Raw genomic sequence first — 27,858 nt, forward strand, 5'->3', positions numbered from 1 at the left:
ACACGACATGATTTGCAAATTAACGGAGGTGGAAAGAATTTATGAACCCTCTGCTGCATCTCTGGGGAATCTGTCTTCAGAGTCAGATGTAAAGATGGCAGTTTCATCTCTGTGCATCTTGCATTGACATACAGCAAGTCCTGGATGTTTTTAGCCCAGCTTAGCATAAAGACTGGATGCAGGGGGTAACTGCTGGTCCAGGTGTGTTTGTTGAAGGTCACCCATGCAGATCCAGAGGCACGAGATGGGAATGTTCCATGATGAGTATTTTAAGAACAATTAGAAAATATTGATTTCCATCACATGTTGTCTTCAACGTTCAGTTTTATTGAAGATTTCTGAACAGAAACACTGAACAGAATTTCAAATCTGTGGCCCGTCATACGTGATACGACATCACTCAAGAACGTGTCAATACTCAATCGGCGTTCAGTACAAATATATAAACTCCTCACACATTTTCTGTTCAGAGTGTGTTCATCTTCCAAAACAGATACGGGAACACTGCAGCAGTCACAAAACATATTGAAAAGAAACAAGAAAAACCACAGAGTGAAAGACGTAGAAATGAACAATTAAAGCATCAAAGCTGATTATAAGTGCTGAGATCACAAAATCAGACACAAAGGCTTCTTTAAATACAAATTTAACAAAAGCTATAAATATTTTCTGATATTTAGGTTTTCACAGTTTAAAATCACATTTCATTTAAGCAGTAAACTGTGGTGGACTGTAACAGCTGATGTGTCTTTAATAAAAATAAAAAAAACACAAAATAATTATAGTTATGCTGCACGCTGTCAAAGATTTAAAAAAAATAATAATTCAAAGAAAATGTGATGTAACAGCCCCTTTAGCTGGAGTAATGTTTCAATTCTGATAAAGTCATCCGATCATCATGGTAGTGTGCACAAATATTTAACGTTTATTATTCTGAAATACATTTTAGTTGCATCTTTATTTATGCAATTTGTGTGTGCAACAGTTTTAAATCAAAATATTAGATGCCCTTGCAACAAATGCAAGAAAAGTGCAACATTTTGAAATTGACAGCAGACCATAGCATCGTTACACCGGCTGAAACACGATGGAGATGACACACAAGAGAAATCCAAACCAAGCATCGTACACAAGAATACACTGTCGATAACACATCATCTGTATTGCAAGTATAAAAAAATAGAAGTATATCTTGCGTAAACAGATGTACCTTTACTGCATGGACTGCACTGAGTCGCATGTAAAGTTAGCACTGGGCTAACCGTTTTTGGCAAGCTAATGACTGACGAATCTTAATGTTTGAACGTATGAAACAATTTCTGATTCATTTTAAGTGAACACGGGTTTCAAAACATGAGCTCTGCCTTCTTTTTCAAAAGAGAGAGGCAGTGAAAGGATAACAACAGCTGGACAACAATGAAGGGAAAGGTTGTTGATGTTTAAAATTTGGCTTTGTGAGCACAGTCAGTCGAGGATTGGGGTCAAATCTGCTTTCAAATGGTGCAAAGGTCCAAGGTCACAGTATGTGTGGTTATGAACTGCAGTGGTTGAGGTCTCTGATGTTGTCCTGAGGGAGATGTGGTGGTAACAGAAGGAACAAATCAAACCAACTGTAATTAATTAGAGCAGAATCAAAAGAGAAAAGTATGAGATAGGAAGAGAAAACGTGAGAGTGTCAAATACCAAAACACAGATTGTCTAAAGAGACAAAGGACAGGACAGACATAACAAGAGGCAGATCCTCCAGTTTCACTGACAGAAATCGTCAAATGGCATCTCTACAGATCCAATCTGTGCTGCCATGATACTGATCCAAGACTCAAGACAAGAGACCTCGAAGTACATATCTGACCTGAAGATTGGAAGGCTGAAGAAAACCTTAAACACCTTGAACTAGACAGTCAAAGGTTTGATCACATCCCAAACTTTGTGTCCTGTCCAACCGTCCACGACAAAAACAATGTTCACCGGGATCAACGAAACTCCACAGACGAATCTTATGATCAAGAAGTACCGACTTCCAGTAACTCCCACCATGACTCAACCCTCACAGACTTTTTAAAAAATCGTTGTCCAGGTGGTGAAAATATTCACACAGCGAAATCTCCATATCCGGTGGGGCAGAAGGCGGAGCTGCGGAGGGTATCGAGGCAATTGACAAGGATTAGGGTGCCGGTCAGGTGCTTCCACCTCTTGGTGATGGGGTTCCTCATCTTATCCAGGCCGAGGTGAAGCTCCTGAATTACGTCTCGGTAGCTGTCCCCCACATGGGCGGCCCAGGTCAGGAGGAAGTCATAGGCTGGCTTCCACATGCACTGAAGGGTTAGAGAGAGAGAGAGAGGAAAGGTTTAGGAAGGTACAGAAGGAAGAAATCTGTTGCTGTCTATGTTTGATATGGTTCTACCCCATAAGAGATGTGTCGGCATTCTGGAAACAACAGGAAGATTCACTGTGACTTACACTTTAAAAGAATATCACCCATCAATATGTGCATTGCGAATAAATGTCCTTGTAACAAAGGAGTCAAGTTGTAGCCCACAGAATTGGCGATATTATACTTTCAGTTAATTCTAAGGGGGCCCCACAGTGTGAAGCTGCACAATATTTCCTCAGGTTACTAACCTCATTGTCCAACAGGCCGTTCTTGTCACGGTGCGGAGCCTCGTAAGCCTCCATCTGCTGTCTGGACACTCGAGCAAGTTTCTCGGCCAGCTCCCTCCACCGGGACGCCACCTCCACCGCCGTGGTCAACAAGACGAAATCCAGGACCAGTCTGGCAACCAGACCCTGGCAGTCCATCTTCAACAACGCCTGATGGGGTAAAAGAGATCATTTTCATGATATAATTGTTATTTCCACAACCTCAACCAAGAAAGACACAGATCCAACCATGGATGGTTGGATAATGGGGTGAAATCTATACACCGGTTTCACCGGATTGTACTATGGATTCTCTAATCATATTAACATTTAGCAGTACTGTGTGTGATTTGGCCCAAACATGGTTTTGAACAACACGCTGTATGTAATGTTGGCCACTAGGGGGTGTTGCTGATGAAAATGTGGTAACAAGAATGGGTTAAATGCAGAGAACAACAACCTTCTCTTAAAGGTGAATGTATGAATATAAACCCTTCTTGTTAGTCGCCATGGCCCTCAGGCAGCTGCTGTAAATATGTTCTTAGTCAGCTAACCCGGTTAAATGAGGGCTAGAAAATACTGAGCATTAATAAAAGCAGCTGACTGGAAAATACTGCAAGATTTTTTCTTTTCTTGGAAAAGGACACAACGAACACTGAGGCGCTTTTCTTTTCAACAAGACCAAAAATTGCAGGGTGTGCATGTGGATGTGTGTGTGTGTCCATCCAGACTTGGATTTAGAAAAGCAGGGGTCTCAACTACTGCAGCGTCTTATACACACACTTCAAAGTGATGCACTGTCCTGTGGTGATACCTTTCAGGCTCTTTGCAGGGGAGGTTTTTCTTTACTGCCATCCCCAGAAAGGAAGCAAGCAAGCAGATGCACTCTGCAAAATGTTATTTTATGATCCAAACAAGCTCTAACAAGGGTGTGACACAAGAAGACTACAATCATAATCGTGCTGATAAACAAGAGGTTGCAAGTAAATATTAAGCTCAAGGCCGGAGAGCTTAGAGATCACACACAAGCTGCAGTAATTAGCTTTGCAAGATCACCCTGATAGAACCTGATGACTGGCAGCTAGTACAACCAATTAAACTGTTTGTATTCAGCACAGCAAAACTCACTGAGATTCATTGAGTGGAGGTTTCCATGTGGCGTCCTGTTCCCACACATGAACTCATACACTAGAGAAATGACAGGATGCCACTATTGTGAACTGAAGCTTGAAAACGTCGTGCAAAATGTCTTCTGAAAACTAAAAGACGTAGCCGCTTTGTGCTCCAAAAACACAGGAAAAGTCGATTCCAATTCAAGTTAGCTATTATTTATTTACCTCTCTTTACAGAAGGTTTTAGTGTCAGTGGCAGAGTCCGCCATTTCCATACTGGATTCAGATTTACCCTTAATCGCACACATGAAACGATGCATGAACTACATTGCCTTTGTTCATAATTACACCTCGCTGATGGAAACCTCCGTGTTCACCTCTCTGCGGCTGTACGAGAGCTTCCTACTGATGATTCACATTAAAAAAAGATGAGGTGGCTTCTATATGAAGCAGCCTCGGGAAATGCAATGTATTTGTCATCATGGTTCGCGCTGAAAATGAATGATCTGTAAAACAACACGACTCATTTTCTGCTGAATTACAGCTCCCTCGCCTCCTCCTCTCACAGCTCATTGCGTGTTCTGTGTGTAAAAATTAAGATAAATAGATAACCATCTTCATTCCAGCTCCACACACAGTGAATATTCAGTTTATTAACGGCCTGATGCAGATCGGTGGTCAATGATTTGTTCAGTGTTGTGTAAAACTAAAAGATTTGTCCTCAAGGCCTTCAAACAAACACGACCGCAGCACCCTGAATGTAACATGGCGTGATTCATGATTACTCCATCCTCGAAAATATAGACGAGTATCTCAGGTTCAGTGGTTTTATGTAAATTAAATCTTTAGATTTCCCAGACACGCTCTGGAGAAATGTAAAGAATAAATTAAAATACATTTGAAAATCTTCTCAAGTGTGGAGCGTCGATTTAATGTATGTGTGTTTTTCTAGTGAATCAGCCTCTCTGTCAGTCAGCTACATCAAAGCAACACACACACACACAGAGCACACAAAACACACACAGACACACACACTTCTTCAGCCTCTGATACACTCTAATCTAAATAAAAAAAAAATCAAATTTCACACTGATTTCTCCCTCGCTCCGTCGCTCAAATTCATGATAAGCAACAACATTGTGGCACAAAAACAAGTTTCCCATCACACTGCTGTAACACCGAATGACACATCAGTTTTTATATACTGTATATATAATATACAAACAGAAACTTGAGTCTACACTTGGGGAATATAATGGCCTCTTCTTCTTGGAAGTTTAAGCCTTTTATCAGCCTAATCAAATAAATAAAGCATTTAAATTACAACTTAAATAGATAAAGTGACTAGGAGTGGTGGAGTTGCAACCCCGACAGACTACAAAGTAAAAATCTGAAGTGTCTTAGAGGCTACTTTTATCTGTACATAAGTATTAGGGCGACTGTTTTCATTTATTAATGAAAAACAGGTTATTTACTTTAATATAAAATATTGTTTTTGTCTATAAAATATCAATATCATCCAGATAGTTTTCTTTGACCAACAGTCCACAACCCAAAGCCGTACATGAGGAAGAAAAGGAAGCTGGTATGAGAGATTATGAGAATATGTGAGGCCTTTTTACTTGAAAAATGACTCCACTGATTGTTAATAGCTTCTTGATATTGTTACAGCTTTAAAGTGTACTGAAAACAGATAACTAATCAAGGATTAACTGCAGAAAGCATACTGCGTCTCTAAGCATATACAGAACTAATGCTGAAGCCTCTAGATGATGAGCAGAAGGATCAAATGTGCTGATATCTTCCTGGTTTATAATTAAAAATATGAGAATATCTACCATCAGTCTGTCTGTTCGATGTCGCTTGTTGATTAAAAAAAAATATATTTAAAAAATTGCATCATTTTTTTTTTGGCAGGATAATATTACAGAGAGGGAATGATAGAAGAGGAAACAGAGGCGGTGAGAGCTGCTTAGATTCAGATGAAACCAAATCTCACACATGTAATCAAGGAGAACTACACCTTTTATTACACCGCTGCTCCTGTAAAGTGGTTTCCATTGAAAACCACTGATCTGATCACACCTGCACTAATGGAATCAGCCAAGGACGATGAAATATTCATCAATTTTCTTCCCTCCCTCCAATTGATTAATTATTAACACTGCAACTTTTTGCATCATTTTGTACTAATCGGTGAGCTAATTGACATTTTTAATTTGACAATGCCTCATTTGCACATTTAAACAATACTGAAAATAATTATCCTAATGTAAGCAATCATCTGGAGAATAGTTCTTCCTGTTTGTTGTCATCAATCGTAATTAGGCTACAAACAAGTTTATATTTATACTTGATCCGACAATTTATCTGACTCTGTACAGGCTTTTGTGTTATGTACCTATCTGTTGTGTTGATAGGGAGAGACGGCCCCATCCTGTGACCTCGGTTACCATAGTAATCCTTTTCCAAACACAAACATACAGCTGCTCTGTATCTCACGAAGAGGAGGCAGAGTCTCTCACAGCCCGATTTAACACTGTCCTTACACTGACCTCAGAACATATGTGTAACCGCACACTGGTCACCTCTAGTGTCTCTGCTTGCGGGACTTTTACTTTGTAGTTTGACTTTAATTGCGTAATCGGAGGTGTGCATGTGTGTACAAATACTGTACACCGGTGCACGTTTAAGATTTAACTTTGAAAAGAGCGTATAATCTCAAGGTCACCTCATTTCCATGAATTAGAATAATCTATTTTTACATCTTTTTATCTTCTCTATAATGAAGTGCAGCTCTGAAATGAAGCAAATTAACAGACATCGTGCGGGCTGCTCTTTCTAAACCACACAATGAATTATTTGGTTTTGAACACAACAGTCCATTTCATCTGTATTCACCCCCTCCCTCCCTCGCTCTCCTCTCTTTCTCTCTCTACCGCCTGGCCGACGAGCACTTTGGCCTTCTCCTGTGATGTCCTCCGTCTGCTGATTCAGGCCTCACACAGGTTCCAGTCTAAATATAGACCTGGTCCAAACACACAGCGTCAGGGTTCAACTATTGCGCTTGCTGTTTGGAAATAAGCATGATGTGTTGCAATGCAAATCGACGGCTCCTGCACGTGCATCAGAGATGGGATTGAAGCAGAGGAGACAACAGGAAGGAGTGTGTGCTTCAAAATAAAAGCCAGTGTCAGCACTGAATATTTTATCCTGTAAGAGTGGGAAAACTCTAAATAAGATGTTTTGCTTTGGGGGAAATAGACAAGTCATCTCCCTGTGAGCCACATATCACATGCTCAAGCAGAAACAGATGGAGGTTAAAGGTCAGCGTCTTGCTCAAGGACACTTTGTCAGCTGTTGTTTTGGTTCCAGCTGGAGTCATTTACATGTTTAATTCATGGGGACTTCTGTAGCGGTTTGTTTTCAGGAATCCTGGATTAAAACCGCTGAAGTAAACTTGACAAAAGACACCAAATGCCGAAATCAATCTACAGCTGCACCACGACACGTTTGCCTGTTTTATCGTCGCATCATTATTAAATTAAAGTCGATTTTGTGCAGAAAAAAACGTAAGACACGGAAGTGTCTGAAAAATGTGTGACAGCGTCGACCCGCAGGAAGCACTGAAGCAGACGGACAGACGGAGCTGACAGCTGACCGAGCTTCTGTCAGCTAAATGAGCTTCACTTCTAAAGGCTTCAATGGCAAGGAGGGAGGAGGGGGAGCTGATGATACTGACAGGTAGAAGAGCTAGAGGCTGGCAGGGAAAGACAAATAAAGAGAAAAGAAAGCAACAGTTTCAACTTTTAACATCTGCCCTCGCAAATAATCTTTATATACGAGGTGGTGCTTCAGAAGGTGCAGCGGTGTTTTCAATGCACTGATAATGTCCTAGAAACATAAATTTGAGCAAGAAACTAGAAATATTTCACAGTGCGTTGCATCATTTCACACAGAGACATCTTTCTTTAAAAAAATATTTAATACAGCATAAAGGTGGGACTATTTCTTCATATTCTCATTACATTTTTAATCAAATTAAATTTTATTTGACCATTTTTTCTTCACATTTACTTTTTGGGATTCACGAGCCTTTTGTTCTAATTAGCAATTTCAATTTCTGAAGCACTCTGGCGGTTACATTTTCAGATTTATGATCATCTGAAGGACTTCATTAACCACATGATGACATCGTGATCAAGAAAAGATAATTGCTTCTAATTCAGGCTCTTTTCTGAGCACAGAAAGTATTTCGAGCAAAGAAAACTATTTTTTTCTCCAATGTGTCCAAAATAAAAAAGTTTCTGAAGGGACGAGTTAATAACCGTGATATTTCAAGAGTGAAATATCTTGTCCCCGTTTTCATTTCTTTCTGTTCTCTCTTTGTGGTTTCCAATCGGTGTAATTTTCTCTTTTTGTACACTCGACCTCCCTACACTCGTGTACTGAAAATCTGATATTGTGACGGGAAGAAGGCTGCAGCACTCAACGTCACATAACAATATCAGAATTTAGGACAGATCTTCTTCAAGCAATATTACATGAGAGAGTGTGCTTTACTGTCATTATTGGCACAACCTAAGCGTCACTGAAGTGCCAATAATGAGTCAAAGCTCCGCTTGAATGTAGGGAGATACATGTGGAGTGAAGTCTAATACCTTCTCACATTATATGTAATGGAACACAGTTTACTAGTCCAATGACCTAGCAACAGAGACGATTTCTAGTCCCAGTCAGCCAATGTAAAAGCGCTGAGTTTCCCAAACTGAATAAATACAACACAATCTGCTTTCCTTGGATACATTTAGTTACTAAACCCGTGAACTTCACATGTATTTTTAAAGCTAGGAGTGCTGTATTTAAAGTCCAAAAGCCAAATTGTATTTTTAGAAAAGATTTATGTTATCGTTTACAAAAATCAACAACATGTTTTTATCTAATGAAATATTCTACTTCAGCTCATAAGTCGGCCTTCACTCCTTCAAAAACAACATTTTCTGAAAACATCATAAAGCGAACTGACCGACGAAAATGGAACTCAAAAAGCATATCGCTTAATTTTCTCGGTGAAGTTAAGTACCAAAGAGGAAAAACAACCGCCTGAGAATGTTTTCTGGTATCTCCCTTTCCACCTTTAAACATCTCTCTTCAACAGCTTGTTTTCTGGCAGCTCATTCTAGTTTCTAAGGTTCCTTCAGATGTGCCAGACACAACTGCTGTGAAGAAACATTTAGCTCCTAGTCGGTACTGTTTGCTTGAAATGCCCCATTAGATGAAGTTTGACAGGAAACAGCTGCTGTTGAGGAAACACTTTGCTTTTGACTCTTCGGTTTAGATCAATCACTGGCATTTGGCGTCTCGGTGCAGTTTGGACTCTGCTGTGTTGATTTCACTCGACAAATAAAGGCATTTTTCCCTGCAACTATTTCAGCTTTAACAAACAGCCTCTCAAAGGAGCTCATGTTTCTCTGACACTTTTCTAGTATGACGTCTGGATAATCAGGTTAGCTGTTCAATATTCATCTCTAAATTAACGGGCTGGTTTTTATTAGCTGTCACATGGGATTGAGGAAGCTATTCGTTTATAAAGAAGTCTAATTTTCCTGAGTTGTTACAGTTGAGTTTTATGACTAACGGTTTTAAGATATGAGTCTACAACCTGGGGATTGATTACGTCCCCCTGCAGGAGTGATTCGGCCCACCCCTCTGCATGGATCTATTATTAAACAACACTCTCCTCCGCTGACGAGCACAAGGGACTCTCTCATTTGTCCCCAGCCTTCGTAACTCGAGCCTCTGCGTTAAAAGATCTGCCGGGGCGGTGTCGGATGCCCCCCCAGGCCTCCTGCTCCGTCCTGATCAATGCCTGCTCACATTTCACATGAGAACACCTGTCGGCTAGAGACGGTGAGACGGTGAGACGTGATGAGCTGACGAGAAACCATGAGCGCTTGTTCTGCTGCAACACTTTCAATTTTCCGAAGCAATTAAAGCTGGCAGGCGTACAGCTGAAATATCTCTCTGCTTTGAAAATATTTCTTCACCTTTTGCCGAAGTTAAGACTCAAAACTACACAGGAACACAGTGGTTTTGCCTTCAAATTGCTAATTAGAACAAAAGGCATCATGTATAACTTCATACTGCCACATCTCTGTAATGTGTGGCTGTGATGCGGACTAAAGTTGCCAAGATTAGTGGAGGAGCTTTGTTTGTGTTGCTTCTGTTCAATAAAAATTGTTTTATATAAAAAGATACAGAAATATTCTGAACAGATCAGCTTCAAGTATTGCAAAAAAAAAGCCAAAGTGAGCTGGTTAGATGAAGAACCGCAGACGACAGGTGATTAACACAGTTTATGCACATCTCCAAGGTGAAGTCTGTAGAGGAAACCTTGAAAATGTCTTGCCTCAGTGCACAAAGTGCCACAAATATTGATGAGGTCATGTAGCGTAGCGTGCACCGGACACATCATATAGATAGGTACGGTGGCTTGGGCACCATTTTTCATTTTATTTGGGCTGCCCTCTAAAGAAGGAGATTTAAGCTGATATTTTTCTTAGCAAAACAACGTGTACTACTTGACTGGATCCTTGGAAAACCTACTTTAGCACAACACAATAAAGAAACAAAAGGAAGTGGAGACAGGAAGTGTCTTCCCCTCCCTGTTATAGCTCAGGCCTACAATGATCACACTGAGCCGGTCTCCTCGCATACCTCCTGGCAAAATTTACCAAATGAATGACAGAAGTCAACGTACTGAGGCGAGGAAATCCTCTTACGTCAGGAACAAAGACCACGCTTTGTTCAATATCCTGTTCTTAACTACAGCATAGGTGTGTCTAAACTCTTTCTTTCCCACTTGTATCAGTTCACACATCCCTCCCACCAAACCCATTTCATTCTTTCTAATTCTTTGCCTTCCTCCTCTCTCGTTACAGAAACCACAATGAAGCCACTTCATCAAGGCATCGCTCCCACCTCAAAGGTCTCACTCCCTGGGTTTCTCGCCAGGAATTGCACGCCAAACGACCGCCATTCGACCCTCTGTTTGCCCCCCTTCAGATGAGAAAAGTCCATCCCAAACTTTGCAAACACAATTAACTTGTGCATATGTACTGGACTAACATACTGTTCTCCACCATGCTTGAGTTAGACACTTTTATTTGGAAGATTTCACAGGATTAGTGTAGGTTTTCTGGTATTTTCATCCTGAAAAAGAGCACAGCCTGACCGGATCAAAACCTTTTATTATTTAGAGAAAGCACCAAACACTGTGTTAGCTAATCAAAGATTTTGAAGCCAGAGGTTCTCAAGATTAAGGTTACTTCCATTGAGTAACAATTGTGTAAGATAGGCTATTTTTTCTTTTGAGGAGAAGGTTTAGTAATTTAAACCTGTGTGACTCCAGTGGACCTTGTTCCTGCAGCCTGACGACAATTTGCTGCTCTCTGGGGAAAATGTCACAGGTGACACAGAAACATTCGCACACATCCTCGGGTTTACTGCTGAACTGACTGTTTGCAGTAGGAAGAACAAGTTTGAGATGGATCTGGACATAAAACCCAGGAAAAAAATCAGTACAATGACAAATGATATCATGTTCTTTCTTTTCAGTAAAAACTGGCCTGACTGAGCACTAAACTGCAGATCTGAGCAGTTTTGCGCAATAATCTCATACACATTCTGATCTGTTATTATATACATCTTCAAACTGTCAAAAACTTAAGATATTCCATTAACTATCACTTAAGACAAAGAGAAGCAGCATGTTCAGAACGTATGCTTGAAAACTTCATCAATTATCAAAATAACAGCTGATTAACTTTCCGTTGTTTGCCGAATGATCAAACTTGTTTCATGTATTTATAATGTGCATATTAACCTCAAACAGATGCTAAACTGAGCTTTTGTTCCATTGCAGGAACATCGAGAAAGTCGCAGTCACCTGCTGGTTTTGTCAACAAACAATAACTTTAAATTTGATTTGGTGTGAACAGCTTGCAGAGCGACATGAGGCGCTGAATGTCTGGCTGAGACACGAAGTAATGAAATCATGTTTTGGCAATTGGCCTTTTAAATGAGGGTGAAATATTTGAAAGCTGTTTTTCTCTGCGGTAAAGTCCATACAGTGGCAAACAGTTATCAGCCACTTGCATGTGCTGTAGCAAATCTTTCCATCAAGGTCAACGGGATTAATTTTGATGAAAGTGTTTTGACTTCAGAAGACTGGACTTCAATGACGAACCTCTGAGCGTGCCCTCTTTTCATTTTCCAGTAAATATTAAAAAAAATGCAGCTCAGATGGAGCCTGGTTTAGAGATAAGAAAGCCAAGGTAACCACCAGAATAAAAGCCTATAAAACCTAGAAAAGCTCTTTAGACTTGAGTGAGATTATGTGGAGGTGACATGACTTGCAGTCAAACAGGGAGAGTTGCAGGTGAGTTGTGTTGGATAACAGTGTAAGGCATAATGAACAGTAAATGACTCTCCTTTTCCCTAACAGTTACTGTCAAAGTCCCATTTAGCAAGGCGCTTTACCCCCAGTTGCTCCAGCGGCCGCCACCCCGTAACCACACTGAGCATTTCGCTGCGACAAAAGTGCATGCACGGTTCATCAACTCTGCCTGGATAAACAGCAGTTGGAAAATGTACTTTGCTAAAGTACTTTTTGAATAATAGCGCCTGGCGAGGAAATTGTCTCAAGACAATTTGGTTTCCCTCAGGGTGCCGGCGCTGTCGGAGAAGAAAAACACATCGAGGACTGCCTGCGTTTGTTTGACAGAGTTGTTTTCGCTCAAACTGCAGATGTTAAGTTTTATGTCTATGCTTCTCTATACAGGATTTTCTCTCCCTTCCCCTTCATTTTTCAGTTCCCACTGTGAGCCACCTCAGGCTGTATGATAAGTTGTTTACCATATATGTGACTGAGCATATAGACTCTTCCAGTTCACACTCAGATTGTGTCACGTTGTCCGACGTGCAACACTGAAGTGGAAAGAAATCATGTTGAGGGTGGATGTAGCAGAGATGCATTAATCAATCAGACAGCGGGTGACTGACAGTTTAGAAAATTAGATTTTTGTTCTTTTTAGCGTCAACAGAGCTTAACTAACGATGCACCAACCATCTGAGGGACACTGATAAAAGTTTATAATATGCATCATTTGAAAATAAAAGCCGTTGCTGCAGTGGTATGGTAATGCCAGACAATTTATCTGTTCAGCAAATGCTTTTGCTGAGCATGAGTGTTTTTTGAATAATGTGACATTTAGAAGATATGAGGGGATGGCTACGATTTACTGTATTTCTCAGTTCAAGGACGACTTGCAACTTGCCTTACTCTTTCCTAGAAGACTATGAGTATGGCAATGAATATGGCTTTGTGAAAGACAATAAAAACAATAAATAAACAAGTCATTTATAAAAAGGCAAAATATTGCCATTTCCGGCTTCTCAAATGTGAGAATTTAGTCTTTTGTTCCATTTTGTATCAGCAACTGATTATATTTGTGTTTTCGGCCTGCTGATCAGCCAGCCAAAACAAGCAATTTGAAGACATCGCCTTCGGCTCTGTGAGTTATTGGCCTGGAGGATTTATAGATAAATTCCTAATTAAAAAAATAGACAGGGCAGCACCCACCACATTCTTTGTCTGTTAGACAATGGTGATTTTTTATCTCTCTGATAGCAACTTTCAGGGTCAGTTTTGTGGTTTGTCTCTTCAGAAAAAGGAATGCAGCTTCACAGTTCCTGACTCAATAAGGCCACCTTGACACAACTGTCCAGAGACTCCCTTTCCATGGGAGCCAAAAGACAAAGCTGATATGAACCTTGGACATTTAGATGTCTTTAAGATTTAAATCTGAAATCTTGCTCAAAACAGGACTGGTTTGTCTTCTCAGGAAAGTTCAATATGTAAAGGACAACAACAGAAAGAAACTTACCATCATGAGTTCCCTCTGGAAGGACTTCCTCTCCTTGTTCTCCATGTTTGTACTCTCCTCTTTGAGTTTCTCCAGAACAGACGCCACCCTTTCTGGCTCATTGTCCAGCTCAGTCCGGCAAAAATAATTCAGAGGCAAATTCCCGTACCCCAGGGCATCTGCAAATGCCCTCCAGTTGCCCACATTTTCCATTAAAACTGTTCTCACAGTTGCGTAGATGTATGTAAGAAATTTGCAAGGCTTCAGGATTTGCTCCAGCAGCATTGTTGTTGTTAAGTCTGGCCCACACCAATAAATGGGCTTGACTTTACCCAGAACTAAAACGTTCTTGGCATGGACAAGGCCTATCTTTCCTTGATAGTATCCAATGTACCACTCTTTGGTCCGCAGTTGTCCTCGCAGTTTGATTTTTTCCTCACTGAGCAAAGCAATTACATCCCCCTTCTTGTACTCCAACAGATATGTGCTCTTGTGCTGCCTAATCACTGTTTTGATCAACTTGCCAAATTTAAGGTTGGTAATGCATCGGTCCTGAAACTTTGGGTATTTGGAAGTGACAGCCAGTGGCGAGAGCACAATCTTATCCACCTCTTTCTTTTTCAGAAACCTCCTCTGGCCGGTTATTCTCGATCCGGTTTTTGGTGGCGGCTGTGGAGTTTGGACACAAAACTGGGTGAGGATACAGTCGAGGGCATCCTTGACTTGGACCCTGAGAGTGAAGTCTGAGATGTTGTTGGGGTCGTGTGATGTGATCATGTACAGCAGCCTGCTGACTTTACCCAGTTTGACCTGAAATCCCCGAATCACCCCTGCACTCTCGTTTGTCTTCACCTGGTAGTTGGACATGTTGGAGTACAATCCTACTTGGAGGTCTTGAGGAAACCCCAGCATGAACTGGTGCTTCCCCCACAGCTGGAGGGCCACTGGCGGAGTGGAGCTAGCCTGCCGGCCCACCTCGCTTACCAACAACGTCTTGGGGGCACAATCATGTCCAAACATGGCCACAACTGTCTTAAAGGAAGGGTGGATGTGCTTGGGTCCGTAGACACCCAAAGTTACTTTCCTCTGCACGTGGTCCCAAACAGTTGTATTGTGACTGACGTATTGTGACTGAACCACAACAGCCACATACATACAAGGCTCTAGACTATCCAACTGCACCTGGACTGTATCCTTATAAATGTAAGCATTCGGGATAGGTGTGTAAGGCCCTTCTTTGCAGTCGCTTCGAACACAAAGCACCTCTGCACTGTGACAACTCTCCTTCTTGACAGTTACCAATACCTTCATCTCTAATGTGATAAAGGACTTGGTCTCCATGTTGCTGAGCTTGATCTCCACTATTGGGCTGACGGTGGAGCAACGGTCACTGTTAAGCTCCAGAGGAGGGTCTAATAAGGCTTTCATGGAGATCTGTTGGTAGTCTCCATTGCTGACATGGCCTTCGGGGATGTGTGCACTGATGTGGGTGTCCGGGAGCTGAACAACTCCTCCGTTACTGTCCAACCTACAAACTATGTTGGTTTCCACGGGCTGCGTCTGGCCCCATCCAGGACTCTGTCCGAGGGAGTCGAGGTCATGGCAAGACCTGGCAAGTTTTCTGTGGTTCAACCAAGCAGTCCTGAAGTCCTCCCTGCTCTGAAATTGCTCAGGTGAAGGAGCCTTGAGACCAGTGAAGAATCCCGAAGACGGTAAGGTTGGATTCGACTGTGCCTGCAGGACTGACAGTTCTGAGAGACTGTGGGAACGTTTACTCCTGAAAAACGGGTTATCCCTGTGGAGATTAGGTACAACGTCTTGGGTTGGGCTAGTAGGTGTGGTATTGTTAATGTGGCAGCTGCTGAACCCATTGGACATGATTGTACTAGTGTTAAAATTGGAGCAAGATGATGGAGACGCCAGTGCATCAAACAGGATAAGGTCTGCTGAATTCCTTCCACCCACATCTTTGCAATTTTGATCTAACGGACACATAAAGGGGTTCACAGCAAATGGGCTGTTGTTGTAAATTGAGGAGGGCTTAAAGGTCATTCCCGTCCACTCCCCTAAACCTCCAAATTCCTTTGACCCGTCCTCGTATCCTTCCCCAAGACTGTCAATCATTCCACTGTCGCTAAGCGAAGAGTTCCTGAAGCTGACTGGCTGGACGTAGGCGGCCGGGATGTAGCCCATTTCCGTGTTGTTGTGGGCATACCACCACTCTCCACCTGATGTGTCCAGCACATAGAGGCGATCACCTTTGGAGAATTTCAGCGTGGTGAAGCTGCTGGGGCAATAATCCTTTATGGCAACAACTTCTTGTGCAGCTCCATAAGAGGCTGAAGTGTCTAGCCTTAAGGCACTGGGGGAAGGCACTGAAAAGGAAAAAAATATTGGACCAAATCACTCTTTTAAACTATTAACTATTATTTGTCTTGATTGCAAAGCATTATTGTATCTGGCTTGGCCTTACTTTAAGTGCATTTAATGACTCAATGGCTGTGCTTATTTCCTACTCAGACATAATGGACTAGTTGCACTAATGAGGTGATGGTACTACAGATCAGACATAAAGGCTTGTGTCTAAATGATTCATTGGTTCATTTTAACACCAAAAGCTGAAAAAGACATCTTGGTAAAAATAAAGGCACGTGGGTAATCGAAAACCTTATTTTCAAACCTTCTGAATGTAACTACAGAGTGGTCCTATCACTAGCTAAATGTCTGAGGAGATTAATTGAATAATTTACTGCATAACTGACTATTTTTAGTTCACCTCATTAATGTACATGGAGCATGTAAGCAAAGCTGTAATGAAGTGCAACCAGTGAAGTGAAAGAGCCAGGGAAAGAATAACAATGTTTAATGTTTAAAGAATAACAACATTTCAACAACATGAATGAATCATTTAATTGCTAAATATTAAAAACGCAGGATTAAAACAACAAATTATTTAAATTTCTGAGATACTGGGCAAATCAAATCTTTAAATTAATCATAGTAGAACCTGAAGAGAACAGTGGAAAACTGACCTTTGACATCGTTGAGACTGGCTCCGGTGACCCCTTCACTTAGGTCGATGAGGGTTCCCTCAGACTTACAGCGAGGGAGGATGTGGTTGTTGTTAGTCACTCTGATGATTCGATGGGCAGCCATGGCCGGTACTTAATAGTAGCATTCGCTCATTGGCAGCTGTTCATCTGGATAGGAAACAAAAGAAAAATTATTTCAGGGCGGGAGCAACCTGCCAGTTTTAAACACATCTGCATTCAGGTGTTGGCTGATATCGGGAGAAACGTCCAAGAGAAACGCTGGAGTGAGAAGCTTAATTTTCTAGATCACTAACACAGTAAAGGCTTCAAAGGTCAAAGCTGCCACAGCAGAAAATAAGGTTGACAAATATCACTGCATTTTTGAAGGAGCTCAGTATGAACGATGTACTAGGAAAATAAACGACGCCCGGCAGAACAGGGAGTTTTTATAAATCAATGCAAAGATCATGAGTGTTGAACTGCGAATGAGAAGGATAGATGTTATTTAGGAGGTGAAAAAAATCAAAAAGCAATAAAGAAATTAAACCAAGTTCTGATTGAAAGTGACAATGAAAAAGGCAATTTGTGAGCTCTTGAAGGCTACATTCATGTGATTGTTGAACATGTGATTGCAAAACCATGGGCATTAGTCTGCTGCTGTAACAGCCTCCACTCTTCTGGTTTCAGGCTTTCCACCAGATTTTGAAACCTGGCTGAAGGGATTTGCTCCCATTCATTCCCAAGAGCGTTAGTGAGGTCGACCACGGATGTTTGCCAATAGGGTCTGGCTCGCAGTTTGTTTTAACGTTCGGGCACATCACAACATTTACAATGGCAACATTTTGTACAATGCCGACCTTTGAAGCAGCAGAAAGCTGGAGAGACCAAAATGGAGAAAGCTATTAAAGCTTATTAGCTCTGTTACAGCATCCACCTTTATTTAACCTCTTCTGTCGGAGTAAAAACCTTTTCCACAAAAGAGGAATGGTTTGCACAGACATTTTGTGAACAAGCTTGCTAGTTCACTCAGAGAGCTCTTTGTCTCTCTTTAATATCTCTTCTCCTTATCCCAACATCAATGAGCTTCTATAATATAAGTTTAAGTGCAGATACATTTTGTCTTGGCTGGTCACAGAAGTGTTAGATGGGGTCAAGTTCTGGGTGCTGAAACAAGCCATATGTAACAGCACCCACCTGTCCACGCTGTTAATTATGCATAACTTTAAGCCTTAATATAATCTGAACAGGTGAGTTCTATAAAAATTCACCCTCAGTACAGTTGTCATGAACAGGGAAATAAGCTACAGAGACCAAAACTGTTTTTTGTACCAGGCTGTAAACATGTTTATTTCTGCTGTGAAGCTGGACATTTTAACATAGGGGCTTATGGAGACTCATTTCTGGAGCCAGCCTCAAGTGGACGTTTGAGGAACTGCAGTTTTTGGTTACCTCTGCATTAGCTTCAGTTCACAGCCAGAGAGGTTGCAGAACAGTTTTTTGGAGGCATATTATTGTATAAAATCACTGCATGCTGTAGTATCAAAGGGTCCTAATTTCAAACCATGAACCCCTCCCCCCTCAGACCAAGCATTTGGACCTTTGATCATATAGCATAATAGAAAGTTAAGACATCCAACCTCAGAGGCTGCGCTTTCTGCAGTTACACAAGTAGTAATCCCTCCCAATAGGGAATTCAACCATTTCAACCCAAAACCACTGAAGGCATCTCTCCCACCTCGTGCTGTATCAATGTGTTTTGAGTATTGACATCTGTGACTGTATACAAAGTTACCAGTTTCCTTGTTGGAACTGAGCTGTGATTTAATTTGTGTGTGAAAACACACAGTCAGCAGAGGACTGTAATCTGATTAGAGACGCAGAAAGATATTGTTTTGCAGCAAAATGTTGTTCCCTTCAGTCACAAGAGGCTTTATTATCCCTGCAGGATGTGGTGAGCAGCAGCACTGGGAACATTTGCATTTCCACACTAATGATGCCATTTTAATCTGATTAATGCAACACAGACTGTAGGAGCTGCCATGTAAATGCCTTTCACTAATTATTTTCATTAGAGCTGAATTTTTACATTTTGATTCAGATGCAGATGTTCGATTTCATAAAATACTACAGCTGGTCTGGCTCTGGTCAGAACTCCCTGAAGCTTTCAGTGATATCTAGTTTTTAAATTAAACAATAGACATATCATAAACATGTGTACTACTGTTTTTTGGGTAACATTATGTCCTATTTTACATAAAACTGTCTGCATCACTACTAACAAAGCTATTATTTGCAAACTTGTGCATCTCCAGACACATAACCTCGAAGAAAACTACTGTTAAGATATAAATAAATGAGGGTTAGGAGGTCTAACATCAACATATTATATATTTTTTAAATTGTGATATGCAGAATTTTTCCAATTAATATCTTTTTGGCAGTAAGCTAGCGTTTGGACAAGGACACCTCTTATCTGATGAGATAAAATATTTAATTTAGTTTCTTTTTACAGCAGCAAAATAGTCAGGTGGACTCAACAGCAACCATAACAAAGAACTTCATTTTGTTACATCTGAACACCAAGTGTTTATTATTTAAATATTTATTTGTTTAACATGGAGATTTTACATGTGCAGCAGGTCTGCATAAAGACACTTAGTCAATATGAGAGCTGGGCTGTACTACGTAACAAAATAAAAAGCAGCCAGAGAAAAAATAACGATTATCATTATTACCATGATCGTGGAAAGACCCATCTCCAATTTGGCAATCTGACTCTACAGAGCTGCTATCGATGTCACGCGATACTGAAGAGAGGCAAACTCATTATGCTGATGAACACCATGTGAGATGACCGAAAGCCCCTAAACAAGCAAGCAAGTGGACCTGAAGCTGAGATTGTCTCGTCCATAGACGCTGAAAAGACCTTTATCATAAGTGATACACATGGCCAAGAAATCGGATTCCTCCGGTTTAAATCCAGCACGTCTTTCACACTCCTGAATATGAAAATCAATGTTTTGCTTATCCTGGTTTATCTATATGATCCCATTCGCCATTTTCCACTCTGAACAATATGAATGTCGTTTCACTTTTTCCCACCAGTGAACCAGTTTTGCACAACAGACATCTTTGTTCAAATCTCTGTGGCTTCGGTCTGCTTTCTTTTAAATAAAGCAAGGTAGAATTGAGCCGAAATATGAATCCCTGTGTCTCTTGTGCCTCATACTGATATGGAAAGTGAAATTGCTTCACAGCACTTCCTCTCTGGTTGAGCAGAGGTGCACTCTGGGATGCAGAACATGCAGTGAGAGGGGAAAGCGGAGCTTGTTTATTGGCTGCACGTGTTCACCTGGGAGCTCGTGCTAAAAGCCAGTCAAACTCCTCCGAGATGACATTTTATTTTCCTGCCCCCTCTCTGCTCGTCGTTGAGTGTGTGGCCCCTTGTCGATAAATCCCCTCCTCCCGATTGAAAATGTGCACTCAGTCGGCACCCTGAGCGAGGCGGCGATCAATAACAAGACGGCAGACAAAGACACTGTCACCGGCTTTGATATAACACCGAGGTGAACCCCGCTGAATGCAGCAGGAGGTGAGGATGGCTCTGACAGATACGAGGCTGTTTGCTACGACGGGAAACGCAGCAGGAGCTTCCAATCAGAACAAACTGGATTCCTGCAAATGTCCCCTGCTGATCCACGATGAATCCTGCACCAGGATTTGAGAAGAAAAACTGACAATTATAAAAACACAAAAGTTAAATAAGCCTGTGATACCCTGCATCTGAGACACTTATATTTTAGAGATACCGATATAACACATACAGCATCTGGGTAAATTAACTAAATGAAATTTCAATTACACATGGGTAGGAAACGCTAAAAAAGAAACTTTCAGCAAACTGCTGGAGGGATTGTGGGTTAGCCTTCCTCAAAATTGGAATATTTTCCCCCCACTGGTGCATTAATATCCAAGTCGATGAAATGCTCTGCGTTATTAACTCATTTCAGTCAAGCTGACTGTGAGTGGAGGAGCAGCGAGGACGCCGGGGGAGTCGAAAGTTTAATTAGCCTAGAGTCGGTTGGTCCTAATCCCTGGATGAGTGTTACTGTAATAACCATTTCCAGCAGCCATATGCTGGCGGAGAGTTTATCGTTTTTCCATCACAGCTGTTTGAAATGAGATTACAGGACGGAGAATGAAACACAGCAGCACAGGCCTGCTGGTGTGTGGCTGGAAAACAAAACCCATCATGTCAAACCTTAGACTCAACCAAAAGTATGCAAAATTTAAATTCAATCTACTGTTTAATATCCTGTGTAAGCATCCAGGCGGGCAGTAATCCCAGATCAAAAGAGGAGACCGAAGGGCTAAAAGTCTCTTAAATCAAGATCAAACAAACCAAATACATTGCCTTACTCAGTCCGAGTCACGATTATTCACTATCAGTTTAATAAAATGAGACGAAAACAACTTTAAAGGCTTGTTTGCTGATCCTGAAAATGTACATCTGTTGAGCAAACGTGTTTAACATAAAGACACAACTGCATTTGACTTTAAACTCTCATAAAAGGTCAACTCTTCCATCTAAAGTGCATCATTCAGTCCTGACCTCAGGGACAGAAACACATTAGGTCTTCTTGATTCAGGTACCTAACTGGTTGCCCTGTTGTGCCCTGCGGCGATGCAGCTCTGCTCCCAGCATGCATTTGGACGTGTGCTGTGAACCAGCAGAGGAAACAAACAGGAGCTTGGCAAGAGGATGTCCTTGAAAGTTTGTTAGACGCCAGTGAAGTTAAAAATGATGTAGAAAGAGTTTAGGGATAGTCCTTTGTGGGCCATCATAGATGTTTTAACAAAGCCTGGGAGTGAAATCTGCATAAGTGGCATGTTAAAGGTTCCCTGTGGAGGTTTTTTTTTTATGTCGAGTGCTCACAGAGGGCAGTAATGTACCAAGAAATGCAGCAATGTACCCAAAGCCAATGCCAAAAACTGCAGTTCCTCAAACGTCCACTTGAGGCTGGCTCCAGAAGTGAGTCAGTCTCCATAAGTCATAAACATGTTTACAGCCTGGTACAAAAAACTGTTTTTGTTCATGACAACTGCACTGAGGGTGGATTTTTATAAAACTCACCTGTTCAAATGACCTTAAGTCGCTTTGATAGACAGATGGGTGCCATTACAGGTGCTTTGTTTGAGGAATCAGGCTTCATTCAGCCTGTCTAAACTCCACCCATGATCCACGTCTTTGCCCATTTTTAGTTTAGCTAGGAGGCGGCAGAGGCAGGACAGCCAAGACGTAGGCAGCCAGAGCCACTCTGAGCTTCTCAACAGCTCTTCAGAAACCAGTGGGTGACGCCACATTGAGTCATGTATTCTTTAGACTGTCTACAGATGCACAAAGAAAGGCACAAAGGCTGAGGGGAAGAAGGCTGCTTGCCAGAATGTAAACAAACTAGGTTAAAAAAAAATCAGAGCTGCAAGTATTTATGAGGAAGGAAATGCGTACAATACATTTGTTACACCTCACGTTTGCAGAGGATGATGTAAATCGACAGAAGAAAGTTCTGTGACACTCTAATGTCAGCTGTGAATTGATGATTAATTGAGGTAAAGATCCTTTTTACAGTGTTGGCATAATCTATTCGGACATACAGGTTAGCTGGCAAATTTTTTCAGAAAAGTAGATGATGGTAAGTGTTCTTATTCATGGGGAAGACCTGCATGACAGCAATTGGTTGTGTTCAACAAAGCACCCCTCTTTTTTAGAGAGAAACTGGGGCAAGCAATCACAAAACATCACATTTTGAAATCATGATAAAATAAAGTAGAATATGCGTTCAGCTTTGTACGTTTCTCTGCAGAGTGATGGTGCAGCGTCTTTGCTCATTACTTTACAGAAAGCCGTGATCACTGATGTGCCTTCCAGTCACGAAATGTTTGATTTATCAAAGTTCAAGCTCTTACTAATTTATGAGGAATTATGAAAAATGAATGGTGAGTTTTTTCCTTTGAAGCCGACACATTTTCTCTCCACGAAAGTCGCTGTGACGTCATAAAGTTGCACTCATTAAAGGCCTATTTGAAGTGGAGCTTCAAAGTTTAATTTTAGACAAATGTCAGCAGCAAAAGGGAATAAATGTATTACAAATATTTTTGAATTTGTTACAAAAGATGTACGAAGGCGCAAGACCTTCCCTTGTGTCTTTTTTTTTTTTAGCTCCCACATAAACAAACATCATATTCCTGCAGGCTGAGTCCTCACTGTTACATGTTCAGGGTTTTATTTTGCACCCTGCAGACCCGAAGGAAAAATGAATAAAAGTCTTGGCTTGGCGCATGGTCAAGATCATTACTCTGCAGCGCCGTTGTGCTCTGACCACCACTGTTCATCACCGGAGAAATTCATCCGTAAAATATTACAATCGCTCCTTTCTCACCTCAGGATGAATTTCCAGGTAAATGAGCCCGCTAAGTGCTGCGTTTTAGTGCCGCCGGAGGAGATTCTTCAGTTTAAGGAGAGAGGTTTGCATTCAGGAAGAGGAAGTGGCAACATTAAGTGTTTTGAAAGCGATAATTTAACTCCCACTGTCTCGTTTTAAAACTGCCATGTAGCAATTCATAAAGCATTAACAGATCTATGATGTGATAAAACTCTATAAATGTATTAAAGTAATAAATTAAGAGAAAATGCAAAAGTGTTTTTGTCACATTAACCAGCGTTTATAATTCCATGAACAGGGTTTAACATACTTTTTTACTGATGAAGTAATAATGTTGATTAATGAAGCGAGAACACAAGCCAGCGCTGCCAAATCATTACGGCTAATGTGATGCAGTTTAATATTTCAACCATTTCAAGAGACACTGATTAAATTTATTAGATAATGAGGATATATTATCTTCTCATCTGTTGGACTTGTTTTTCTAAAAGATTTTCTCAGAATTGAGAAAAGGTTTAAGGGATATTTCACATGATTATCATCAACTTCCAAATCATGTGAAACTTTTTAGATTGATCATCTACCATCAGCCGTTGTTTTTAAGTTCATGAAAGCCAACTTGCAAACTAAATCCAACACAGAGCATGACTTTTTTTATTCAAGGAATAATCTAGTGAAAAGCATTGAAAGTTGAAGTTGAAAGTTAAGTCCTGGAGTCCTTGAAAGCACCAATGGGAGCCATAATCAGTCGTCTCACTTGTCAAAGCTCCCCATCTTCCTTTACCCTCTACGAGTTTTCTCCTGAGGTCGACGTTCTCCCCTATTTCTCAAATCTTCAGACATTTTCTCCTTTTCATCGTCACAATGCTGCACAGTGTGTATACCTGCTGAAAAACCAGGACACGGATGCAACACAGGGGGATTTACATGCTACACAGACTCTGGCATGCACAGATTCTTTCCTGAGAATTAAAAGTATTTAACATAAAAATGCTCTTTCAGTGCACTTACTTTATTTTTTAATTCTTTAGAAGTCAGAATGCAGGAAACAAATCTTGCTTTGGTTTCGAAATCCTCCCTATTTTTGAGGTCTTGAGGTTGGAAAGTTTGATCCCTTCACACTCTGGAAACTCTGGAGTAAGTGGTATTCTACCATTATCGCCAGTATTCACACAGGGACAACACTACTGTGTTGTCATGGTATGATTCAGGGTAGGGAAGGATACAGGACAGATTTACTCCGACGAGATGAGTCGTGTCTGTTGCCTTTTAAGTTCCTTGGCAGCAAGGTTTACTCAGCTTCAGTGGGTAAGCTTAATGTCTCATGTGCCGAGCCGCAATTGATTGCAGAGTCCCTTTTACTCACCAGGTGTGGCTACACAGTTGACAAATAGCAGGTCTCAACTGGATACTGGGTCTGATTTTTATGGAAGTTCTTTGGATCTAGGAAACCTCTCAAAGCTCGCTTGATCTACTTCTAAGCTGCTTAGATTGGTTAGATTCTCCCCAATTTAAACAAAAGACCACTCTTTAATGAACATAAACTTCCTGCACTGTGTTCTTGGGTGTGTTTGTTTTCACTACCTTGCTGGCTACAAAAAAAAAGTGTCCCCGCCCTTCTCTGTTGAGTTTTCAGTATGTCAAATAGGCTCCTCGCTGTTGTGTCTTCATGCCGAGTGCCGTACAACAAGCATTGTTAATTGTCATGGGAGTGAATCTGTGTATGAGGTTGGCCTAGATGCGGCGTCTCTCTGAGCATTCAGATGAATTATTCTAATTTTATACAGTACTGGTTTAGGAAAACAAATTGATAGTATTTCCTATCTTTGCTGAGCATGAGTTTTGGACTGTCCTAGATATAAGCAGGTAGAGTCCAGTGATTGAACCAAATAAAAGCCGGGCTATGTATCGGTATTTTTACTTCTGGTACTTTAACGGCTCAGTCCCACTGGGAACGGCCCTAACACGTTCTGGCGGAGCCGTTCTAGACAAGGGTTAGGGTTATAGAAACAGACAAAAGGCAAACTATTTAACTATGGAGCGTTCGTACCCATGATAGAAGCATATAAACCAATGAAAATTATCCAATCTGAGTAAGTTTAAGTCAAGCAGGCAAAACTGGCTGTGGTCGCGACGTCACAGAGCTGTGCCCGGGGGAATCCAAGCTCCAAGTTTGATGCTAATGATTTTACTTAAGTAAAGCTTTAAATTTAAGTTACACAGTCTGAGTGTGTGTGTGTGTGTGTTGTGCTGAGCGGCCATTAATTACAAAATGGAGCACACCTTCGCACAGTGCTGGAAAACGATGACAAGCTAGTTTTCAGGCTTCGCCGCGAGGGGTGAGAGTGGGTGGTGTAGTGAAAGACAACAGAGAGTGTGTATCGGAGAGTGTGTACAATAAGTTGTTGAGTCAGGGTCTGTGTGTGTGTTTGTTAACTGAGGAAGAGGAGAAGAAGAAGAAGAGAAAGGAGGAATGGGGGAGTGGAAGATGGGGAGAATGAGCCGGCAAAAGGAAGAGAAGAAACAAAGTTTGGCAGAGGAGGAAAGGAGTCAAGATGAGGCAGAAGATGGAGAAAAAAGGAGGAAAGAGACTAAAGTAATGAGGAGAGGAAGGACTCAAAAAGAGGAGAGAGGAATAAGAGTAGAAGAAGAAGTAAAGAGGAGGCAAGGGAGTTGTAGAGGAAGAGGGAATGAGGCCAAGATGAAGAAAAACGAAGAACATGTGAGCAAAAAGGAGGGGTGTGAATAAAAAGAGACAAAGATGAAGAAGAAGAAGAGAAGGAGGCAGCAGAACAGGGAAAGAAGAGGAAGAGGAGGATGTGAAGAAAAGGAAAGGAGAAGAAATAAGAGGAGGAGGAGATGAGGAATAGGAAACCAGTTGCAGCAGATGGCAGCCCACCATGAGCCAGGTTTTTCTCAAGGTTTCTGCCTTGTAGGCTGAATTCAGACGAAATCTGACGCTGCGGCACACCGACCTGCGGCGAAGAAGTTGAGCCAAATTCAACTTTTGGAGAAACGCAACCCAACGTCACGCTGCAACTGCAAACCAGACGATCAGATTGGTCTCTGAAACTGAGAGTATCCAGGTGGATTGCTGGACTAAACTCTAGTCTCACTCAGCTTTACGCCGTGAAATAGTGACACAAAAAAAAAGTTTAATTGGATTTGTGTCTGATAGTTTAAGAGAAAGGGAGACAGCAGTGGTTGAGCAACACAGACAGTGAATGAGGGTGAGTAAGCACCAGTATCAATCTATTACATCCAGCACAAACAGACACAACGCCGCGCAACCCTGCCGCAACGCCAGATTTGGTCTAAACTATCCTTAAAAGGATGTTTTTTCTTACCACTGTCAGCGAGCTCTTACTCATGGTGGGAATTGTTGAGTCTCTTGAATAACATTGCTCTACATGGAAAGTGTCATGAGATCTGTTCTGATCTGGCGCTATAGAAATAAAATTAGACCACGGGAAGCAGACTAAACAGGAAGCAGATCGGGAGAAAAGGGAAGATGGATGTGGAGGATTTGTGAGAAAGACGAGGAAAATAAGTCCACTGGAAAAACCCACATTCCTCTAAGACCCAGTCCCTGATGTGTGAGTGTGTGAGTGTGTGTGTGTGTGTCCTAAACGCAAAATATTTTCAACACACACACACACACACAGAAAATCAGGCTCCATCTAATTAAATAGAGTCGCGGATGACTGCAGGCTATAAGACAATGTGTGTGTGTGTGTGTGTGTCAAACCTTGAGGCTGTCTGATAGAAGCAGAGAGGGATTTTCAGCTTATCAGATGACCTTATTGGCAGGGCTGAGGAGACGTGGACGCGCACTGAAAAGGCGCACACGCGACAATACACCCCCATAATTGTCAACTTGTCATGTCCAGTCATTTTTATCTCCCATCTGCTGATGAGCTTTTCCCCTGCAACGTGTGTTTTTTATGCAAATGTGTGAATATTTATAGGCTAATTAACCAGAAATAAATAAAAAAGGAGGGGAAAGAAGAGCAGCCAGCAAGGCTTTCAGATTCATTAATACTGGAGGGATACTACAGGGAATAAGGCACAGGAAAACACAGAAATAAACAACAATACTCACTCTTAAGCACCATGAACTCAGAATAAGGCATTGCATTAAAGATTAAACACCTATGCATCTAATGGAAAACCATTACAAAATGCTATAGAAGTAGAATAAATGCAGCTACAAACTCGCTGTAAAGCACAAATACACATGAGGAATTATAACAGAGCACATATCATAGGAACACTACAGATAATTCATTTGAATGAAGCCGAATTTATCTCCACACATTGCCCTGTTATATTAGTGACTAAAATGAATCAATTAATTGCTTTAACTGATAATTAGGCGTAATTCTGTGTTAAATATGTTGTAATTTGAACTGACCTCCGGTTGCCTGGAAGCCCAGACGCTCAGGGTCGGTGCGAAGTGAGGGAAAGGTGAGGAAGAGCCGATGGAGAGCCCGGTGCCACTTCTTCTCCTTCTTCTGCTACTACTACTACGTTTCTTTTCTTTTCTCGCTTCATTTGTGTCAAAGATTTAAACACAGAAAAAGAAAAAAACAAAGTAGTGAAAGGTTTCCCAGTCCGAGAAGTTTTTCCAGCGGGGATACAGACGCCGACACGCCGGTTTCTCCGTCCGCCTCTGCTCCGGTCTGCCGGAGGTCTGGAGGAGAGC

The 27,858-nt window shown here is 41.4% G+C and overlaps 1 protein-coding gene across 1 annotated transcript; it reads right to left on the reverse strand.

The window, feature by feature from the left end:
* Positions 1-311: 311 nt before the first annotated feature.
* On the reverse strand, positions 312-27,858 carry LOC104927402 (SH3 domain-binding protein 4-A). Its single transcript, XM_010741475.3, has 5 exons — positions 27,568-27,858; positions 16,711-16,878; positions 13,700-16,053; positions 2,623-2,811; positions 312-2,315 (listed from the first exon to the last, which is right to left on the reverse strand). The coding sequence occupies exons 2-5, from the start codon at positions 16,832-16,834 to the stop codon at positions 2,091-2,093; spliced, it is 2,892 nt and encodes a 963-aa protein (XP_010739777.3). The 5' UTR covers positions 16,835-16,878; positions 27,568-27,858; the 3' UTR covers positions 312-2,090.

Source organism: Larimichthys crocea, chromosome XIX (genome assembly GCF_000972845.2).
Source record: "Larimichthys crocea isolate SSNF chromosome XIX, L_crocea_2.0, whole genome shotgun sequence".
Classification (NCBI taxonomy): Eukaryota; Metazoa; Chordata; class Actinopteri; family Sciaenidae; genus Larimichthys; species Larimichthys crocea.